This window comes from Balaenoptera physalus, assembly GCF_965194825.1.
Source record: "Balaenoptera physalus genome assembly, chromosome: 4".
In the NCBI taxonomy this organism is placed as follows: Eukaryota; Metazoa; Chordata; class Mammalia; order Artiodactyla; family Balaenopteridae; genus Balaenoptera; species Balaenoptera physalus.
The window spans coordinates 127,813,329-127,834,874 of record NC_138891.1 but is presented as its reverse complement, the minus strand read 5'-3'; the positions used below and the strand labels follow the sequence as shown (position 1 = coordinate 127,834,874).

At 38.8% G+C, this 21,546-nt stretch overlaps 1 protein-coding gene across 7 annotated transcripts in view; it reads right to left on the bottom strand.

The window, feature by feature from the left end:
• The window catches only part of LOC309660103 (uncharacterized protein), a 293,525-nt gene that overhangs the window by 53,830 nt on the left and 218,149 nt on the right, over positions 1 to 21,546 (bottom strand). Inside the window, exon 5 of one of the 7 annotated variants that reach the window (XM_082460654.1) lies at positions 21,210 to 21,262. The exons of 5 other annotated variants lie outside the window; for them this stretch is intronic. In XM_082460654.1, the coding sequence (XP_082316780.1) occupies positions 21,221 to 21,262 (42 nt within the window). In that variant the 3' untranslated portion in view covers positions 21,210 to 21,220. Of the gene's footprint in view, positions 1 to 20,910; positions 21,263 to 21,546 lie in introns of those variants that run through there. One more of the 7 variants, XM_082460653.1, reaches the window with a different exon arrangement.

Here is a 21,546-nt window from a genome sequence, read left to right as displayed (position 1 = left end):
AGGTAAGTGAAAAAGTTGACACTAGTCTCATATGGTAAACTGATCATATTTCTCAACGACCAGACATATAATTCACTCTCATCTCTCTCTCTGGACTCCCTGACTACCTTCTACTATGGGTTGAACTGATTTCACCCGGGAAGATGTTGAATTTTATGGTCATTGCTTAAGTAGACACAATCACAAACTTCCACAGTCAAGCTAAACTGTTTCAAGACTTTAAAATTGTGGTGGTATTCAAAATGCATTGAAAAAACTGTTTTCAAAGATATGTGTCTAGTAAAGATGTGGGGTACAGGTACACTCATACCCTATGAGAATGTAAACTGGACAGCAGTTTGGCAAATTCTGGAGAGCACTTTGGCAACATACACCAGAATGCCAAAGGTGCATATCTTTTTTTTCTAATTAATTTTTATGGAGTATAGTTGCTTTACAATTTGTGTTTCTACTGTGCAGCAAAATGAATCATCTATACATATACATATATCCCCTCTTTTTTGGATTTCCTTCCCATTTAGGTCACCACAGTGCATCAAGTAGACTTCCCTGTGCTGTACAGTATGTTCTCATTAGTTGTCTATTTTATACATAGTATCAATAGTGTATATGTCAATCCCAATCTCCCAATTCCTCCCACCCCACCCCTTTCCCCCTTGGTATCCATACATTTGTTCTCTACATCTGTGTCTCTATTTCTGCTTTGCAAATAAGATCATCTATACCATTTTTCTAGATTCCACATATAAGCGTTAATATATGATATTTGTTTTACTCTTTCTGACTTCACTCTATATGACACTCTCTAGGTCTATCCACATCATATCTTTTGATTTCATGTTTTCACTCTGAGGAAATGATCTAAAAGAAATAATTGGACAAATACACAAAGGATGTATACATGAGAATCATAATTGCAATGTTGACTATAAACATAACATAAAATAATATCAGTATAATTATGAATCAAGAAGGCTAAATGCATAATGATCATTCACACAGGAAATACTCTACAACTACCACAAGTGAATCATGCAAAGCTATTTTGTGTCTACATTGTATTAGGCAGAAAAAGGAAGATTTAGAGTGGGCTGCCATTTTGCTTTTAACAAAAATACTATATGTAATAAAGTCCAGAAGAATATATACAAAATATATACAAAAAGATTAAAAATTGTTATCTTTGGATTGTTAGATGAAAGGGTAGTACTATTTTTTCTTACTTTCTTTTCTTTTCTTTTTTTTTACTTTCAGGATGAATAGCCCACTGATTTTTATAATCAGGAAACAATAGTAATTTAAAATTCTAACTAGATACAAATTAATATAAAAATTTGTTTTCACATATTTTAAGGAGTTTTAATATATGGTTTCAGAAAATTGGTCAATAATTTTTAATTTTTGGAGTTTCATAAAATTGGTCAATAATTCTTAATGTAAGGTAGAAGCAGAAGTGGATTTTTTCAGATTCAAACAAAACAGAATTCTCTGAAAGCCAAGGAAAACACAAGTCAATATTTAAATGCTCAATAATCCTGCAAATAAGAGTGTAGGCTGAGATCCATGGTAACTACTGAATAAATACATTTGTCAGTGTCTCTAATTCTGTGGAGCAGCATGAGTGGCTTGTCAATAAATGACTTATCGATGGTATCGTGAAGATGAATTCCAAGCACTATCATTGACTCTATTATGAGCAAGTTGACAAAGCTTTTGTTATCTTCTCAGCTGGAGCGATTTTCACATTGTAAGTTTGTGTAGCAATTTCTCTCTGGGTATTCAAGCCCATCTTAAAATGAAACTTCAGCCAGAATATGGTTTAACATGCGTTCGGTGATAAAGAGAGATCAATCATTTTTGGGGAGGGATGATGTGTAGAACAGGGAAATATATAGTATTTGTCAAGACAACAAAATAAAGGGAGTAAACTGACTTTTTGTTCAAGGACTCAACTGTGAATAGGGAGCTGTGATCAGCCTAGTTTCTTCTAAGTTATATGAAAAAGGTGCTAATAAAACAAATATAAGTAATAAAATTAATAATCATAGATAATACAATTTAATAATAGATAAGGCTGATCCTGGAGTCCTCTGGTTATGCCAGTTTTAATCCTTGAGTTTCTGCATAGTGGGGAGGTGGGAAATGTGTCCTGTGGAGGAGAAAGTGCAGGGTGGGAGAATTTGGAGGACTCAGAAAAGCACGTATTTAGCAACTGGTATAAATTATTTCCATATTTTACCCATGCTGCAGCCCTCTGTATCTTTGATTCATGCAACTGGCATTGAGACTAGCTCTAGAAATGATGCCCTAAATCAGGATTTCCCTACATGTACTCCCTTAAGGCAGTGGTTCTAAAATGTGGCCATTTTTGCCATCCCCCGCCCACCAGGACATTTGGCGATTTCTGGGGACATTTTTGGTTGTCACAGCTGGGGGAGGGGGCTACCAGCATTTAGCAGGTAGAGGCCAGGAACGCTGCTAACCATCCTATAGCCCCACAATAAACAATTATCTGACCCGAAATGTCAATAGTGCCACAGTCGAGAAACACTGCCTTAAGCATTGAATATAAAAGTTATAATGAAGTTTTCTAAGAATATTCTTTGAATGGGTTAATTTGATACTTCAAAATTTGGCACTTCTCAAAACAGTGAGTAAAATAATGGCCATTTCAAATTATTTTTGCTCCTGGAAATTTTCAACCATTTCTGGAGTTCTAGAAATCCAGACATGACACCATCTTTTAGTGATTTTCATTCTATGGACTGCAGAAGGCAAATTCACAGAAAGATTTCAAAATCTTTTGATACAGCAGGGGTCTAAGTGAAAACTCAGGCATGAAACGGCAACTTTCAACATAAGCAAACATTTGAAAATTTCTTCCATGCATTTCTTCTACAAAAGCTTATGAGGTTGCACAACAATGTGAATGTACTTAACACTATTGAATTGTACACTTAAAAACGGTTAATATGGTAAACAGAAAATGTAGAAAACAAATTTATGGTTACCAAAGGGGAAAGGGGGGGCTTAAATTAGGAGTTTGGGATAAACATATTCACACTACTATGTATATAATAGATAAACAACAAGGACCTACTGTATAGCACAGGGAACTATACTCAATATTTTTTAATAGCCTATAAGGGAAAAGAATCTGAAAAAAAATAGATACACATGTATGTGTAACTGAATCACTTTTCTGTACACCTGAAACTAACACAACATTGTAAATCAACTATACTTCAATTTAACAAAAAAGAAATAATAAGAACTTATGTTTCTTTTTTTCTTCTTTCTCAGGAAATCTCATTCTTGGGATCTGTTGTGTTACTACCACTGTTTACTGGTCCACAGAAATAGATCTTCTGAATTTCTAAAACAGATCTGCACCAATTATTCACTAATGATCTGTGATTATATGTGTGTATGTGTGTGTGTCTTCAATTTTTAAAAAAATGTTAAATTTTATGTTGTGTATATTTTGTCACACACACAAGCCTACGAGGAAAGCCTAGTAGGACAATCAATCCATGGAGTGAAAATTCTCCAGATGAGTCTCTTTCTAGAATTACAGGAATATATTAAAATTGAATCCATGCTAGAATCTCAGTCTCACCTGTTTCTTGACCTCTCTTTAAGTGTGACGGGCTGCGCATACTCATACATAAATGGTCTGTGTGTTGGATATCTTTAGTGCCTTTTCCCCTGTCCTCTTGGCCCAACTGTTTTACTGCAAGCTGTTGCTCAGGGACCACCTCAGGTAGCCTCCCAGCCCCTCTCCTCAGGTGTGCCACCCACTTATCACCCTCTGCCCTAGGGCTTCTCTGCTGCTACTGCCTGGGACACCTTCGGGAAACCCACTCAGCAATTCTGATGCGTGCACAATGTAGAAGTAGGAGGGTGTTAACACCACATGGGAAATCGGGCAACTGTGAGTCACATTCTACACAGCTCATTACAGGGTTCCCAGCATATAGTATATTTATATCTATAGATATATATTCTTGTATATTCAGCATAGAATCTCTCTGGAAGAATACCCAAAGAACTAATGTCATTGTTGTTTCCAGGAAATGAAACTGGGTGGCAGAAGGACAAGGGTGAAGAGAGAATTTTCAATGAATATTCTTTTATGCCTTTAGAATTTTGAACCATGTGAATATACTGCTTATTTAACAATTAAATAAAATTAAAATTTAAATAAATGAAATTATCCTTCATTAAAGTTAGAAACTCTGGGACTTCCCTGGTGGCACAGTGGTTAAGAATCTGCCTGCCAATGTAGGGGACACAGGTTCGAGCCCTGGTCCAGGAAGATACCACATGCCGTGGAGCAACTAAGCCTGTGCGCCACAACTACTGGCCTGTGCTCTAGAGCCCACGAGCCACAATTACTGAGCCCGTGTGCCACAACTACTGAGCCCGTGTGCCGCAACTACTGAAGCCCGTGTGCCTATAGCCCGTGCTCCACAACAAGAGAAGCCACCGGAATGAGCAGCCCACACACCGCAACGAAGAGTAGCCCCCGCTCGCCACAACTAGAGAATGCCCGCACACAGCAACAAAGGCCCAGTGCAGCCAAAAATAAATAAATAAATACATTTATTTTTTTAAAAAAATGAGTTAGAACATCTTATTTGATGTGAGAAGACCTAATTATTCAGATTGATTCCAGTCCTATACATTGGGGAAAAAAAATAGATTAGATATGGCAAGGTTGTCAGGTTGAGAAATTACCTAAAAAAATCAAGCTTGTCACAGATTATCTGCCCATAAAGGGGGCTTTTTATAGAGGAAATGGCATTTGTAGTTCGGAAAGCAATCATCATATTATTTTGGTCATATTTTAAACAGTAAATGTCAGAAATGTTGGAATGAAACTTGGCTAGAAGATATTTCTGGTGACTTCACATTGATTATATATCAAAAGTAGTGGAAAGGTGTGTCTCACACATCAGACTACTAAGCTAACTGACAAAGGCATTTTACTTTTCTGTGATATTTTAGTAGAAGCCTTGGTCTAGAAGCACAATCAGGTGAATCCAGATAAATTCTGTGCGATCATTTCAGAGGAAGAATTCCTTGATTTTGGTAGACTTCTCAAAATAGCCCCACCTGCTTCTAGTGTCATATCAAACTTTGGCTACAAAACAGATTTTCATATCCTAAAATATGGAAACTCTGTATACTTTCATTACTTCTATTATAAACACAGTGGCTTGCTTTATTGTTGGTCTCTGCTATGTTTTAAACAAGCATGAGATATGAAAAATCTGTTTTATAGGAAGGTTAATCAGTGACATTTCAAATAATCAGTTTTCTATTCACATAATCTAGATTTACAATGAAAACTTTCAGGAATATTTTTATGCATAAAACATTGTTATAATATTTTGTATTACTTTAGATAATCTTCTTCCTAACTACAATTTTTCCATTTTTATACGCGGGAAACCTGAGGCTAGGAGAGGGATCTGACTTGCCTACCTCACACAGAGAGACAACACAAGAAAGTATATACAGGTTCCAAACCTCTATCTGTCTACACAAAGAGGGTGCTTCGGGCTTCCCTGGTGGCGCAGTGGTTGAGAGTCTGCCTGCCAATGCAGGGGACACGGGTTCGAGCCCTGGTCTGGGAAGATCCCACATGCCACGGAGCAACTGGGCCCATGAGCCACAACTGCTGAGCCTGCGCGTCTGGAGCCTGTGCTCTGCAACAGGAGAGGCCACGATAGTGAGAGGCCCGTGCACCGCGATGAAGAGTGGCCCCCGCTTGCCGCAACTGGAGAAAGCCCTCACGCAGAAATGAAGACCCAACACAGCCAAAAATAAATAAATAAATTTATAATAAAAAAAAAAAAAGAGGGTGCTTCTCATTTGCACAGGCCAAACCTTAAGCTGTGTTTCCCCTACTTTCTTTCTGTGCTTTACTGATTAGCTAGGAATTTATTCTTGATAAGATTACAAAATCAAATATGAGTTGGATCAAACTAAGGAAAATGATAAAACTATGATTAAACTAGGCATTAAGCACAACAGCAAAGCAAAAAGAACTACCACACCATATGACTACCTTAAAAATTACACTGTGGGCTGCAGTCACAAGTGTTTGCTCACAATAATTCATGGGAAATACTATCACATGCTAGGAGAAAGCATAATTAAGCTTGCCTGCTGGCATTGCCCTACATAATATAATCTGTTTATTCAGAAGCCCCACTTTGTCTTCCAAAGGTTGATTCAGGAGCTTCTTAATCTGACAAGATAAGTTTTATTATGTTTTCCTTTGTAATGAATATTGGAATAGTTAATGTAGGGGATGATTCTTTATTAAAAACAATATATTATAAGAAAAACTCTTACTCCGTCTGAGAAAGCAATCTCCCTGTTCCAGTGTGGGCTTATTAACCATCTAAATTTGAACTTCTCATGAAGCTAACTTTTAATTGTCATCAACAAATACATGCAAGGTCTTATATCAGGAAAAAAAAAGGTGACTGTTTTAAGCTAAACACTTATTAAGTAGCAAAAGCAATGAACCTCACTTAGTTTGTATTTATTAGGCCTTATATTTACTGAAGCCTGAAACTCTGGTTATTACTACTTATATAACATTGAACTCGGTGCTTGTGTAAAAGCGCGATAAAGGTGACATTAACCAAATTAAAAAAAAAGAAAACTCCCTATGAGAGATTATCTGCTCATCATCAAGGGACATTTTAGAACTACCTAGAGATTTTAAATACTAAAGTTAGCTTCTAGGGTAGTTCAGAAAAATATTCCCTAGAATTCTGAGGATGAACCATTCAGTTTTGAAACATTAGTTTCCCTTCCTATAACTGAGGTTATTATGGAAGAATACATTTTTAGTCCCACATACGTAGTTTCTGGACCCCTGGTAACAAACGTTTTCTTTCTTCACTGCTCTAAAAATCCATAGTTTTCCTGGGAACGGTAAGTGATTTTTTGGTTTTATTTTGTTTTGTTTTGTTACAAAAATAGTGTCTTTTAAATTCCAAAGTAGTCAAGGCATTGCTTGGGCAAATAAATTAGCCAATTCAGCCCAAATTAAATCAATGATATCATCTACACAAAAACAAAATCGCTGGTGATGATATTTATTTAACCTGTCACTTGGTAATTTTATAGGTTTGAGAGCAAAAATATAAATTTATATTTTCAACTTTAACCCAGATGGAATTTATTCTCAATCCAACCTTGAACAGGTCCAGATGAAATACCAAGGAGATATTTCAAGGCTAGTCTTCTAGTGTACATTTTAAGGAGTGAAGAACCTGGACTGTTTTTTCTCCCAAACTCACCTGAAGCACCTTTAAAGTAGGAACACATCTTATCCATGAACTTGTTCAAAAAACATCCTTCTGTTTGTGACTCTCGGTAGCAGACAACTCCCCCCGGAGCTACTCTGGGCATGTTCGACACGATGCCTGACAATATATCGAACGAGAAATGACAGGCTGACCCTCCCGTTGGAATCGACCTGTCCTCTGAACTTTGAAGCTTGAAGAGTTACTTGTCATTTTCACTCAGTCTGCAGGTATGGAATTCTCTCGTAACAGTTTATGGGGTCGAAGCTTTGGTGGCTGTGCAGGACTCCATTTCTTTTCCTACTGCAGGGATGCAAGGCCTGAATATCACTTATAGCCCAGGCAGTAACCAAAGTGACAACATGTAGGAAAGAGTAAATCGACTGACCCCAGAGCTAAGTATCCATCTCAGAGATTTACAATAGGGACCACAAAGAGATATCCTGGAGCTGAGAAGTACTGCTAGACTCCTTGAATTCATGGTGTTCTTCATGTCAACCCACCTAAGAAATTGGGATTAAACCATAGTCTCACATCCCCCTCATACGACAGTAATGGTGGTAATGGTATTCATCCTATTAGTAGTAACAGTAATAATTGTCATAGAAACATTACAACCAATATCCTTAGAGTTCTACAGTACATTTTACCAGAGGCTTCTGAAGAAGGCTGAAGGAATCTAATAAAAGAACCACTAGCCTATGTGTGATCAAGCATCTCTTTTGTTTTTTAACATCTTTATTGAAGTATAATTGCGTTACAGTGGTGTGTTAGTTTCTGCTTTATAACAAAGTGAATCAGTTATACATATACATATGTTCCCATATCTCTTCCCGCTTGCATCTCCCTCCCTCCCACCCTCCCTATCCCACCCCTCTAGGAGGTCACAAAGCACCGAGCTGATCTCCCTGTGCTATGCGGCTGCTTCCCACGAGCTATCTATTTTACATTTGGTAGTGTATATATGTCCATGCCACTCTCTCACTTCGTCCCAGCTTACCCTTCCCCCTCCCCGTGTCCTCAAGTCCAATCTCTATGTCTGCATCTTTACTCCTGTCCTGCCCCTACGTTCCTCAGAATCATTTTTTTTTTAATTCCATATATATGTGTTAGCATATGGTATTTGTTTTTCTCTTTCTGACTTACTTCACTCTGTATTACAGTCTCTAGGTCCACCCACCTCACTACAAATAACTCAATTTCGTTTCTTTTTATGGCTGAGTAATATTCCACTGTATATATGTGCCACATCTTCTTTATCCATTCATCTGTCGAAGGACACTTAGGTTGCTTCCATGTCCGGGCTATTGTAAATAGAGTTGCAGTGAACATTGTGGTACGTGTCTCTTTATGAATTATGGTTTTTTCAGGGTATATGCCCAGTAGTGGGATTGCTGGGTAATATGGTAGTTCTATTTTTAGTTTTTTAAGGAACCTCCATACTGTTCTCCGTAGTGGCTGTATTAATTTACATTCCCACCAATAGTGCAAAAGGGTTCCCTTTTCTGCACAACTTCTCCAGCATTTATTGTTTGTAGATATTGTGATGGCCATTCTGATTGGTGTGAGGTGATACCTCATTGCGGTTTTGATTTGCATTTCTCTAATGATTAGTGTTGTTGAGCATCCTTTCATGTGTTTGTTGGCAATCTATATATCTTCTTTGGAGAAAGGTCTATTAAGGTCTTCTGCCCATTTTTGGATTGTGTTGTTTGTTTTGATATTGAGCTGCATGAGCTGCTTGTATATTTTGGAGATTAATCATTTGTCAGTTTGCTTCATTTGCAAATATTTTGCAAGTCTTTTCATCTTGTTTATGGTTTCCTTTGCTGTGCAAAAGCTTTTAAGTTTCATTAGGTCCCATTTGATTTTTTTTGTTTTTATTTCCATTTCTCTAGGAGGTGGGTCAAAAAGAATCATCAGAGAGGGTTCTGCCTATCTTTTCCTCTAAGAGTTTTATACTGTCTGGCCTTACATTTAGGTCTTTAATCCATTTTGAGTTTATTTTTGTGTATGGTGTTAGGAAGTGTTCTAATTTCATTCTTTTACATGTAGCTGTCCAGTTTTCCCAGCATCACTTACTGAAGCGCTGTCTTTCCTCCTTTGTATATTCTTGCCTCCTTTATCAAAGATAAGGTGACCATATGTGCGTGGGTTTATCTCTGGGCTTTCTATCCTGTTCCATTGATCTATATTTCTGTTTTTGTGCAGTACCATAATGTCTTGATTACTGTAGCTTTGTAGTTTAGTCTGAAGTCAGGGAGCCTGTTTCCTCCAGCTACATTTTTCTTTCTCAAGATTGCTTTGGCTATTTGGGGTCTTTTGTGTTTCCATACAAATTGTGAAATTTTTTGTTCTAGTTCTGTGAAAAATGCCATTGGTAGTTTGATAGGGATTGCATTGAATCTGTAGATTGCTTTGGGTAGTAGAATCATTTTCACAATGTTGATTCTTCCAGTCTAAGAACATGGTATATCTCTCCATCTGTTTATATCGTCTTTTTAATTTCTTTCATCAGTGTCATAGTTTTCTGCATGCAGGTCTTTTGTCTCCTTAGGTAGGTTTATTCCTAGGTATTTTATTCTTTTTGTTGCAATGGTAAATGGGAGTGTTTCCTTAATTTCTCTCTCAGATTTTTCATCATTAGTGTATAGGAATGCAAGAGATTTCTGTGCATTCATTTTGTATCCTGCTACTTTATCAAATACGTTGATTAGCTATAGTAGTTTTCTGGTAGCACCTTTAGGATTCTCTATGAATAGTATTATCTCATCTGCAAACAGTGACAGTTTTACTTCTTCATTTCTGATTTGGATTCCTTTTATTTCTTTTTCTTCTCTGATTGCCATGGTTAAAAGTTCCAAAACTATGTTGAATAATAGTGGTGAGAGTGGGCAACCTTGTCTTGTTCCTGATCTTAGAGGAAATGTTTTCAGTTTGTCACCATTGAGAATGATGTTGGCTGTGGGTTTGTCATATATGGCCTTTATTATGTTGAGGTAGGTTCCCTCTATGCCTACTTTCTGGAGACTTTTTATCATAAATCGGTGTTGAATTTTGTAGAAAGCTCTTCCTGCATCTACTCAGGTTATCATATGGTTTTTACACTTCAATTTGTTAATATGATGTATCACATGGATTGATTTGCATATATTGAAGAATCCTTGCATTCCTGGGATAAACCCCACTTGATCGTGGTGTATGATCCTTTTAATGTGTTGTTGAATTCTGTTTGCTAGTATTTTGTTGAGGATTTTTGCATCTTAGTTCATCAGTGATATTGGTCTGTAGTTTTCTTTTTTTGTGACATCTTTGTCTGGTTTAGTATCAGGGTGATGGTGGCCTCATAAAATGAGTTTGGGAGTGTTCCTCCCTCTGCTATATTTGGAAGAGTTTGAGAAAGATAGGTGTTAGCGTTTCTCTAAATCTTTAATAGAATTCACCTGTGAAGCCATCTGGTCCTGGGCTTTTGATTGTTGGAAGATTTTTAATCACAGTTTCAATTTCAGTGCTTGTGATTGGTCTGTTCATATTTCTATTTCTTCCTGGTTCAGTCTCGGAAGGTTGTGCTTTTCTAAGAATTTGTCCATTTCTTCCAGGTTGTCCATTTTACTGGCATATAGTTGATTGTAGTAATCTCTCATGGCCTTTTATATTTCTGCAGTATCAGTTGTTACTTCTCCTTTTTCATTTCTAATTCTGTTGATTTGAGTCTGCTCCCCTTTTTTTCTTGATGAGTCTGGCTAATGGTTTATCAATTTTGTTTATCTTCTCAAAGAACCAGCTTTTAGTTTTATTGATATTTGGTATCATTTCCTTCATTTCTTTTTCATTTATTTCTGATCTGATCTCTATGATTTGTTTCCTTCTACTAACTTTGGGGGTTTTTTGTTCTTCTTTCAATAATTGTTTTAGGTGTAAGGTTAGGTTGTTTATTTGAGATGTTTCTTGTTTCTTGAGGTAGGACTGTATTGCTATAAACTTCCCTCATAGAACTGCTTTTGCTGCATCCCATAGGTTTTGGGTCATAGTGTTTTCATTGTCATTTGTTTCCAGGTATTTTTTGATTTCCTCTTTGATTTCTTCAGTGATCTCTTGGTTATTAAGTAGTGTACTGTTTAGCCTCCATGTGTTTGTATTTTTTACAGATTTTTTTCCTGTAATTGCTATCTTTCTCATAGTGTTGTGGTCGGAAAAGATACTTGATATGATTTCAATTTTCTTAAATTTACCAAGGCTTGATTTGTGACCCAAGATATGATCTATCCTGGAGAATGTTCCATGAGCACTTGAGAAGAAAGTGTATTCTGTTGTTTTTGGATGGAATGTCCTATAAATATCAATTAAGTCCATCTTGTCTAATGGGTAATTTAAAGCTTGTGTTTCCTTATTCATTTTCATTTTGGATGATCTCTCCATTGGTGAAAGTGGGGTGTTAAAGTCCCCTATTATTATTGTGTTACTATTTCACCTTTTATGTCTGTTAGCCTTTGCCTTATGTATTGACGTGCTCCTCTGTTGGGTGTATAAATACTTACAACTGTTATATCTTCTTCTTGGATTGGTCCCTTCATCATTATGCAGCATCCTTCTTTGTCTCTTGTAACAGTCTTTATTTTAAAGTCTATTTTGTCTGATATGAGAATTGCTACTCCAGTTTTCTTTTGATTTCCATTTGGATGGAACATATTTTTCCATCCCCTCACTTTCAGTCTGTATGTGTCCCTAGGTCTGAAGTGGGTGTCTTGTAGACAGTATATATACGGGTCTTGTTTTTGTATCCATTCAGCCAGTCTATGTCTTTTGGTTGGAGCATTTAATACATTTACACTTAAGGCAATTATCGATATGTATGTTCCTATTACCATTTTCTTAATTGTTTTGGGTTTGTTCTTGTAGGTCTTTTCCTTCTCTTGTGTTTTCTGCCTAGAGAAGTTCCTTTAGCATTTGTTGTAAAGCTGGTTTGGTGGTGCTGCATTCTCTTAACTTCTGCTTGTCTGTAAAGGTTTTAACCTCTCCCTCAAATCTGAATTAGATCCTTGCTGGGTAGAGTAATCTTGCTTGTAGGTTTTTCCCTTTGATCACTTTAAATATGTCCTGCCACGTCCTTCTGTATTGCAGAGTTTCTGCTGAAAGGTCACCTGTTAACCTTATGGGGATTCCCTTGTATGTTATTTGTTGTTTTCCCTTGCTGCTTTTAAATTTGTTTCTTTTTATTTAATTTTTGATAGTTTGATTAATATGAGTCTTGTCGTGTTTCCCCTTGGATTTATCCTGTATGGATTTCTGTGTGCTTCCTGGACTTGACTGAGTATTTCCTTCCCCATGTTAGGGAAGTGTTCAACTATAATCTCTTCAAATGTTTTTTCAGATCTTTCTTTTTTTCTTCTTCTGGGACCCATATAATTTGAATGTTGGTGTGTTTAATGTTGTCCCAGGAGTTTCTGTGACTGTCCTCAACTCTTTTCATTCTTTTTTCTTTATTCTGCTCTGTGGAATTTATTTCCACTATTTTATCTTCCAGGTCACTTATCCATTCTTCTGCCTCAATTATTCTGCTATTGATTCCTTCTAAAGAATTTTTAATTTCATTTATTGTGTTGTTCATCATTGTTTGTTTGCTCTTTAGTTCTTCTAGGTCCTTGTTAAACATTTCTTGTATTTTCTCCATTCTATTTCCAAGATTTTGAATCATCTTTACTATCATTATTCTGAATTCTTTTTCAGGTAGACTGCCTATTTCCTCTTCATTTGTTTGGTCTGGTGGGTTTTTACATTGCTCCTTCAGCTGCTGCATATTTCCCTGTCTTATCATTCTGTTTAACTTACTGTGTTTGGGGTCTCCTTTTTTGCAGGTTGCAGGTTCATAGTTCCCGTTTTTTTAGGTGTCTGCCTTCAGTGGGTGAGGTTGGTTCAGTGCCTTGTGTAGGCTTCCTGGTGGAGGGGACTGGTGCTTGTGTTCTGGTGGGTGGGATTGGATCTTGTCTTTCTGGTGGGCAGGGTCACGTCCAGTGGTGTATTTTGGGGTGTCTGTGAACTACTTATGATTTTAGGCAGCCTCTATTCTAATGGGTGTGGTTCTGTTCCTGTCATGCTACTTGTTTTGCATGGGGCGTCCAGCACTGGGGCTTGTTGGCCATTGGGTAGAGCTGGGTCTTAGTGTTGAGACGGAGATCTCTGGGAGACCTCTCACCAATAGATATTATGTGGGACCGGGAGGTCTCTGGTGGTCCAGTGTCATGGACTCAGCTCTCCCACCTTGGAGGCTCAGGCCTGACACCCAGCTGGAGCACCAAGACCCTGTCAGCCACACGGCTCAGAAAAAAATAATTAAATAAAATTTTAACAAAATAAAAAATAGTAATAAAATTTTTAAAAAAGGAAAAGAAGAGAGCAACCAAACCAATAAACAAATCCACCAATGTTAACAAGCAATAAAAACTAGACTAAGATAACCATAAAAATCAGAAACAAATCAGTCACAGACAGCAAACCCTAAGTCTACAGTTGCTCCCAAAGTCCACCGTCTCAATTTTGGGAACATTTGTTGTCTATTCAGGTATTCCACAGATGCAGGGTTCATCAAGTTGATTGTGAGGATTTAATCCACTGCTCCTGAGGCTGCATGGAGAAATTTCCCTTTTTCTTCTTTTCGCACAGCTCCTGGGGTTCAGCTTTGGTTTTGGCCCTGCCTCTGCATGCAGGTCACCCTCAGGTGTCTGTTCCCCACCCAGACAGGAGAGGGTTAAAGCAGTGGCTGATTAGGGCTCTCTTGCTCTCTCAGGCCAGGCAGAGGGAGGGCTATGGTAGTCATAATTGGAATGCAGGGCGAGTCTGCAGTAGCAGAGGCCAGCATGACATTGCAACAACCTGAGGTACGCCATGTATTCTCCCAGGGAACTTGTCCCTGGATCTCGGCACCCTGGCAGTGGCAGGCTGCACAGGCTCCCGGGAATGGAGGTGTGGGGTAGTGACCTGCGCTTGCACACAGGATTCTTGGTGGCAGCGGCAGCAGCCTTGGCATTTCATGCCCATTTCTGGGGTCCGAGTTGATAGCCATGGCTCACACCCATCTCTGGATCTCACTTAGGCGGTGCTCTGTCTTCTGTGGGCACACAGGGAAGGAATCCCCTCTCCTCGCGCACCCCAAAACAATGGTCTCTTGCCTCTTCGGCAGGTCCAGACATTTTCCCGGACTCCCTCCCGGCTAGCTGTGGCGCATTAGCCCCCTTCAGGCTGTCTTCACACAGCCAACCCCAGTCCTCTCCCTGGGATCTGACCTCTGAAGCCCGAGCCTCAGCTCCCAGCCCCCATGTGCCCTGGCGGGTGAGCAGACAAGCCTCTCGGGCTGGTGAGTGCTGGTCAGCACTGATCCTCTGTGCAGGAATCTCTCTGCTTTGCCCTCTGCACCCCTGTTGCTGCACTCTCCTCCATGGCTCTGAAGCTTCCCCTCCACCAACCCCGTTTCCACCAGTGAAGGGGCTTCCTAGTGTGTAGAAACTTTTCCTCCTTCACAGCTCCCTCCCCAAGGTGAAGGTCCTGTCCTTATTCTTTCGTCTCTGTTTTTTCTTTTTTCTTTTGTCCTACTCAGGTACATGGGGAGTTTCTTGTCTTTGGGGAAGTCTGAGGTCTTTTGCCAGCATTCAGTAGGTGTTCTGTAGGAGTTGTTCCACATGTAGATGTATTTTTGATATATTTGTGGGGCGGAAGGTGATCTCCAGGTTTTACTCCTCCGCCATCTTGAAGGTCTCCTCAGGCTCTTTTTTCTTTTTTTTTGGTCCAGTTTTATTGTGATTTAATTGACATACAGCACTGTGTAAGTTTAAAGTATACAGCATAATGATTTGACCTTCATATATTGTGAAATAATTTCCACAATTTAGTTAACATCCATCATCTTATACAGACATAAAAAAGAGGAGAAAAGTGTTATTTTCCCTTTAATGAGGACTCTTCAGGTCTTTCTTAAAGGTTCTTGACAAGAGGAAAAAGGAAGAATCTTTAGGTGATGCAGAAAAAAACTGATGAGGCCAAGCAAAGAATTTGGACTCAAAAAAAAATGTATACTCTTAAGGAGCTATACAGCCTTGAGTTATTCTAACCTCCCTAGCTCTCAGTTTTATCACTCATACAATGAGAGACTAAATGACATCTAATTGCCATCTCAATTTTGAAATTCTAAGATTCTACTATGAAATATGTCAAAGTGAATATTACTTTCTTACCAAAATTACTTAAAAATTACCACGTTTCATAAAATTACCACATTAAACATTTTGTATAAGGATTTTTTTTTTCATATTTAACCCTACGCAACACTTGAGGAGGCATTTGGCCAACACTATCAAATACATTTCTTCATAGGGTGACTAGCAGTTAAAACAGGACTGTCTCAGTTTTACAATTCAGAGGCCTGTGCCCCAGGACTCCCCTTGGTCACCGGCCAGCCAGGAAGGCTCATCACCCTACGTCATCACAACACTATACTAGTCACTCCCTTCCATCACCTCCATAGCTCCCTTCTCCTACAGGGATTAGTTCCTTCAATTGTCAGATTCAGTCCCAACCAGTTACTGATTCAATCTCAACCAAGAAAGACCTTCTATAAGGAACTATAATCTAGAATTGTCTTGGTTCTATTTCTCAGCTGCCATTTAATGAGCCTGGGAGAACCTTGGCCAGCTGCTTGCCCACTGAGAACTTGTTCCTGTATTGGTGGGAAATCCTGCTGTAACAGCCTGACCTCTCATCTGTGGCCTTGACAACTTGCCATTCCCTTCTCCCACTCCCATATGGGAGCTGTACCTGCCATTTGTATTCCTTGATGAAGGTCTGAACCTTGAAATTTGAACCAATTCAACTTTCCACCTGGTAGTAATAGATGTGAATCTCACTTCTACTCCTTTCATTTCTATGCAAAAACTCCCAGACTGGGCTGCCCTCTCACTATCCCAAACCACCCAAACACTCCTGAAAGAGAATCTAGGCCAGCCCAAATCTAGCTAGATGGCCATATCCCTATGAGCACTATAATTTGTGCCAATGGCCATCTTTGCAACCATCCTTGGTTCCTCTCAATCCTAGGTCCCTGTTCTCCCACTAGCTTGCATTGTTGGAGGTTCCAGTATGAGGTATGGAGGTTCCAGTCCTAATGATGGCCAAGCTCACCCACAATGGGATATGGCCCTGTCATTCTAAATGAGTCGAATTTCTCATATTCGACTCCTTCAGCTTGAATTTACTGTTGAAGGGACAGGTGTTGCTAATGCTTGAGGCTCTGCTCCTTGCCCACACTGGTACCAACTCTGTCTCAGCATCGCTGGAGCACAGCTGCAGAAAGGATGACGTCAGTAGGAGAATGAGCATACTAACCCATCTCAGCCTCTTCAGATAATTGATGGCCAACTAGAATTTCATGCAATCTTTTTAATATACGTGGATTATATTATTTCAATACAGAAGAGTGTTCCTCAGAAAGAAATCAGGATCTTCAGCTTTAAATGATGTTTTCAGAGGATACTGGGGAGGAATCAGATCTGCTGTCAGGTGTCAGTCAATAATCCAACCAGGAGTATTGTCTGAATCTAATTCACTCTTCCTGCGGGAGCTCTTCAGTCCTTAGTGGCAAGACCCATGAATAATGAGTACCAGCTGAGTGAGAAATTAAGACCTCTCCCCCCACCACTCCCACCCTATGGTTAAGGTGGTGGCCATCTTCCAACCTTTAGGAAAGTAAGATCCTCACTCTAAGCTGAGACATGGACCCCACAAAAGGCCAAGTCAGATGTGGGAAGGAGAGGAAAAGCATGATAGTAAGTATTGTTCACTGGCCCTTTCCCCAAGAGTAGTTTCAGAGGATGGGATTCAAGTGCCTCAGAAAAGGGACAAATCTGACGTTAAATAGTGCAGAAGACCTGTGCATACTACCTGCAGGTAGGGAATGTCATACAGCTTGGGAAATCTGGGGGAGAACAGAAAACAGACACAGAGGCAAATTAAGTAGCAACAGGGAAGTGAGCGATCATGGGGCAGGAGGCCAAGAGCCGCTGGAGCTGGAAACTGCTGGAGAGGCAAGTTGGCAGCAACTCTGGAAAAGGGCAGCAGAGCAGAAGGAAGAGACCAAGGGAACTAACCAAGTCAGAGCAGCAGCAGCTGAGTCAGGGCAAAGCCTAGTTCTGTCTGGACAAGACAAAGCCAGACTGAGACCAAAAGAGGTGTCATAGAGGTGACTCATGAATGCAACAGGTGGGAAACCATGGAGATGGGAATCAGTGGGTTGGCTTGCCCATTATGACTTCATTGTTAAAATTCCTGACAAAAGGCACACCTTGTTAAGTTCTTGTTCCAGCTTTTCTTCACTGTAATCATTGCTTTCCAAATGCCAGAAGAATCAGTGTGTGAAACCACGTCACCAACCAGATATTTAAGTAGTCAACTAATACACATCCAAGACTTGTATAGTCAGGGACCATGGAGGAAAAAAGTGATTACAGTGACCTGCACCTACTGAAAATGTATACAGAATCTGAGAGTGATGAAATTGGCCAAACTCACTTTGCTCAATAGCACTCACCACTGCCATTGGATTTTGGGTGTGTGAGATGGAGTACAGGACAGGCAATTGGCTTAGAAAGAGACAGTGTGTTTCTCTACTAATGCTCCAATTACCTACCCACCCATCACCCCTTCCCCCGCCCCGCCAAAAAAAAATCTACATTGGAATAAGAAACCCTGAATCAATAGTTAAGAAATCAAAGGTCAAGATAAGAATATGCCACTCATAAATTATAAAATCTTAGACATTACCTAAATGTTCAGGAACTCAACTGCTTTATCTGTAAAATGAGGGTGATGGTGCTGCTTTCAAAGTGGAATGTGAAGAGGGGAAGGTACTATAAATGTACACTACAATTATGACCATATAGAGATAATAGGAGAGGCATTTTTAAATTTCTATTTCGTTTCCTTTCTTCCTTATTTCTTTTTTTATTTCTCTACCTGAACAGACAGGGTATATTCTACTTTCTGACTGAACAACTTTCTAATTATCTTCAAATAAGATAAAGTACAGAGAAGCCAAAAGGAATTTGGAACATCAGGTTTATCAGAAATGCTATTTATTGTGGGATGAATTGGGAGATTGGGATTGACATATATACACAAATATGTATAAAATAGATAACTACTAAGAACCTGCTGTATAAAAAATAAAATAAAATTCAAAAATTAAAAAAAAAGAAAAGAAATGTTATTTATTAAGAAGAATTGTTAGATAACGTCTGCTTACTCATCATCGACAGAGGATTAGCATCAGCTCAATAGCACTAAGACATCACCAACAGCCCTTCCTCTATGCTTTCCTTCCTGTCCTTCGCTCATACATCTTACTTTGTTCTCCCTCCAAAATGGTGTCACTTTCCTGATTTTCAGCCAAGTAAGTCTTCTTGTCCTCGTGTATAGAATTTAAAGTCACTTGATTATACACAGAAACATTGTTAAAATAAACTTTGTTTTAAAATGTCTACATAATACAGTGACAGTGTCTATTATTTGTCAGAGTCTCCATCTGATGGAGACAATTTCTGAAGCCACTGGTCTGGCTTTTTAACTTCCTTTACCCTCTAAGAAAAGGAAAGGGGACAGGGGAAAGTGAAATAGAGAGAAATTGGAGAGTTGGAAATATTAGCAATAATTTAATTTAGAATTCGAAGTTGCCCTGTGCTATGAACTGAATATTTATGTCTCTGCCAACATTCACATGTTGGAACCTAATCCCCAATGTGATGGTATTTGGAGGTGGGGCATGTAGGAGGCGATTAGGTCATGAGGTTATAACCCTCATGAATGGGAGTAGGTTCTCTTATAAAAGAAGCCATGGAAAGATCCCTTGCCCCTTCTGCCATGTGAGGACACAGTGAGAAGGTGCCTGTTAAGGAATCAGGCACTTAACGGACACTGAATATGATAGCACCTTGATCTTGGACTTCCAGCCTCCAGAACCATGAGAAATTAATTTCTCTTATTTATAAGCCACTCAGTCGATGGTATTTTGTTATAGCAGTCTGAAGGGACTAAGATATCCTGGAATCCCTCCTCTCCTGTATCCTCCACATCCAACGGGTCCCTCAACCTATTTTTTAAATATATTTCTATTCTAGCTCTTCCATCTTTTATTGCCATTTCTCTATTCCATATCCTTGTGATCAGAGATCTTATAATACTCTTTTAACTGGTTCCTTCTTTCTGCCCTTTAATCTCCAGTCCATCCTCTAACTGTCATCAAGCTTCTCTGTTTAAAGACCTCTGATGGTTCCCTATTGCTTATAGTCTGACATCAAGTCTCCAGAACCTGACCCCAGATCAAACATCTAGTAGATCTGTCTTAACACTTTTCCACCATGTATTCTTCTCTTCCATCAGAGTGGACTATTTATAAATTATCACCACGGTGTGATTTTTTTTTTAAATGAAGGCTCATAAAAAATCATTTTAGAACAATCAATCTTTTGAACTCTGAAGATTAGCCTTTCATTTAAAAGGTTCTTCTTTTCAAGAAATCACTGTTTTTCCCATAGAACTTAGACGTGGGGAGAAAAACATTACAAATCTAAATTTTAACATACTGATGTGGTTGCAGATTTCTTTTTATTCTTTCAACAAATATTTACAGAGTGTCCATCGTGTATTCTTCTGTGTTTGGTGCAGTAGACCGAGTGAATGGTCACTGTGTACTGTGACTATTAAGGAATGCTTTGTAGAAGAAACAGAAATCCATCTAAGGTCCTGTAAATAGCAAGGAAAAGGACATTCCGAATGAAAAAGCCACAGGTGTACACGTGTATGGGGAAAAGGTTAAAGAATGACATGGTTATAATGGGCATAGTTTGTTGGAGAATGTAAACTCAAAATATAATACCAAGGTCTAGTGCCACCTAAACGTTAAGGAATTTTTATAGACATTTTTGGAGATAAAAGTCATTATCATCTGACTGGAAGGGGATTAAAAATAAGGGTAAGCTTCATGATATACATGCTCAATGGATCACTTTCAGCACCCAGGCATGGCAGGGCTTATTGTGCAGAAAAATTTTGATAGAGCACAGGAATGGAGAAAGATGAAACAAAAGGAAGGAGAACCCCAGAACTGAGATGTGTGTCAATATTTTTGAGTATTTGGATCTCAAACAAAATGATAGGTAGGCAAAATGGTACCATTGAATAGGCCTTTCGATGGCATCTTTTGCTATATCTGCAAAGAGATACGTTGGTAATATTAATTTTTTGTGTTTGACTGCCTTACTGGGTCAAACCATTTCGGGTCTTTTAGGATTGGAGTTGGGTTTCAGTCATAATTTATTTGGATAACATACTAATTATTTATTCTCATACTACTCTTGGAGTAGCAGAGCATATAAAATACTGTTCCAAAAGAGTTGAGGAGCAGAATCGAAAGTCCAGAAACAGACTCATGGATTTATGATCAGTTGAGTCGCAACAACTTGGGGAAAGGAGAGTAGAGAGCACAGCTTGACAATAAAAATGAATGACACAGTCAAAAAAGTGGGTAAATCTCAAAAATAGTATGTTGAGTGAAAGAAACTAGACACAAAGGAGAACATGCTGCATGATCCTATTTATATGAAGTTTAAGAAAAGTCTAATAAATCTATAGTGATAGAAATCAGATCAGTGTTTTGTCTGGAGTTGGGAGGAAGGGTGGAGACCGACTGCAGGAAGACACCAGGGAACTTTCACGGGTGATGATAATATTCTCTATCTTATTTGGAGTGATGGCTACAAGGTATATCAGTTTCCTAGGGCTGCCATCATGAAGAATCACAAACTGAGTGACTTAAACAAGAAAAATTGATTGGCTCACCATTCTGGAGGCTAGAAGTCTAAGATTAAGATGTCATCTGGTCCCTGTTCCTTCTGAAGGCAAAAAAGGGATCTGATTCAGGCCTCTCTCCTACGTTCTGGTAGTTGCTTGGCTTGTGGAAGCATAAGTGCAAACTTCACATGGCATTCTCCCTGCGTGCATGCCTCTGTGTCCAAAATTCCCCTTTTTATAAGGTTACCAATTATATTGGATTAGGGCCTACTTAATTACTTCAATTTAACTTGATTACCTCTGTAAGACACTGTCTCCAAATAAGGTCACATTCTGAGGTACTGAGGGTTAAGATTCCAACATATCTTTTTTTGGGGGGAGGGTA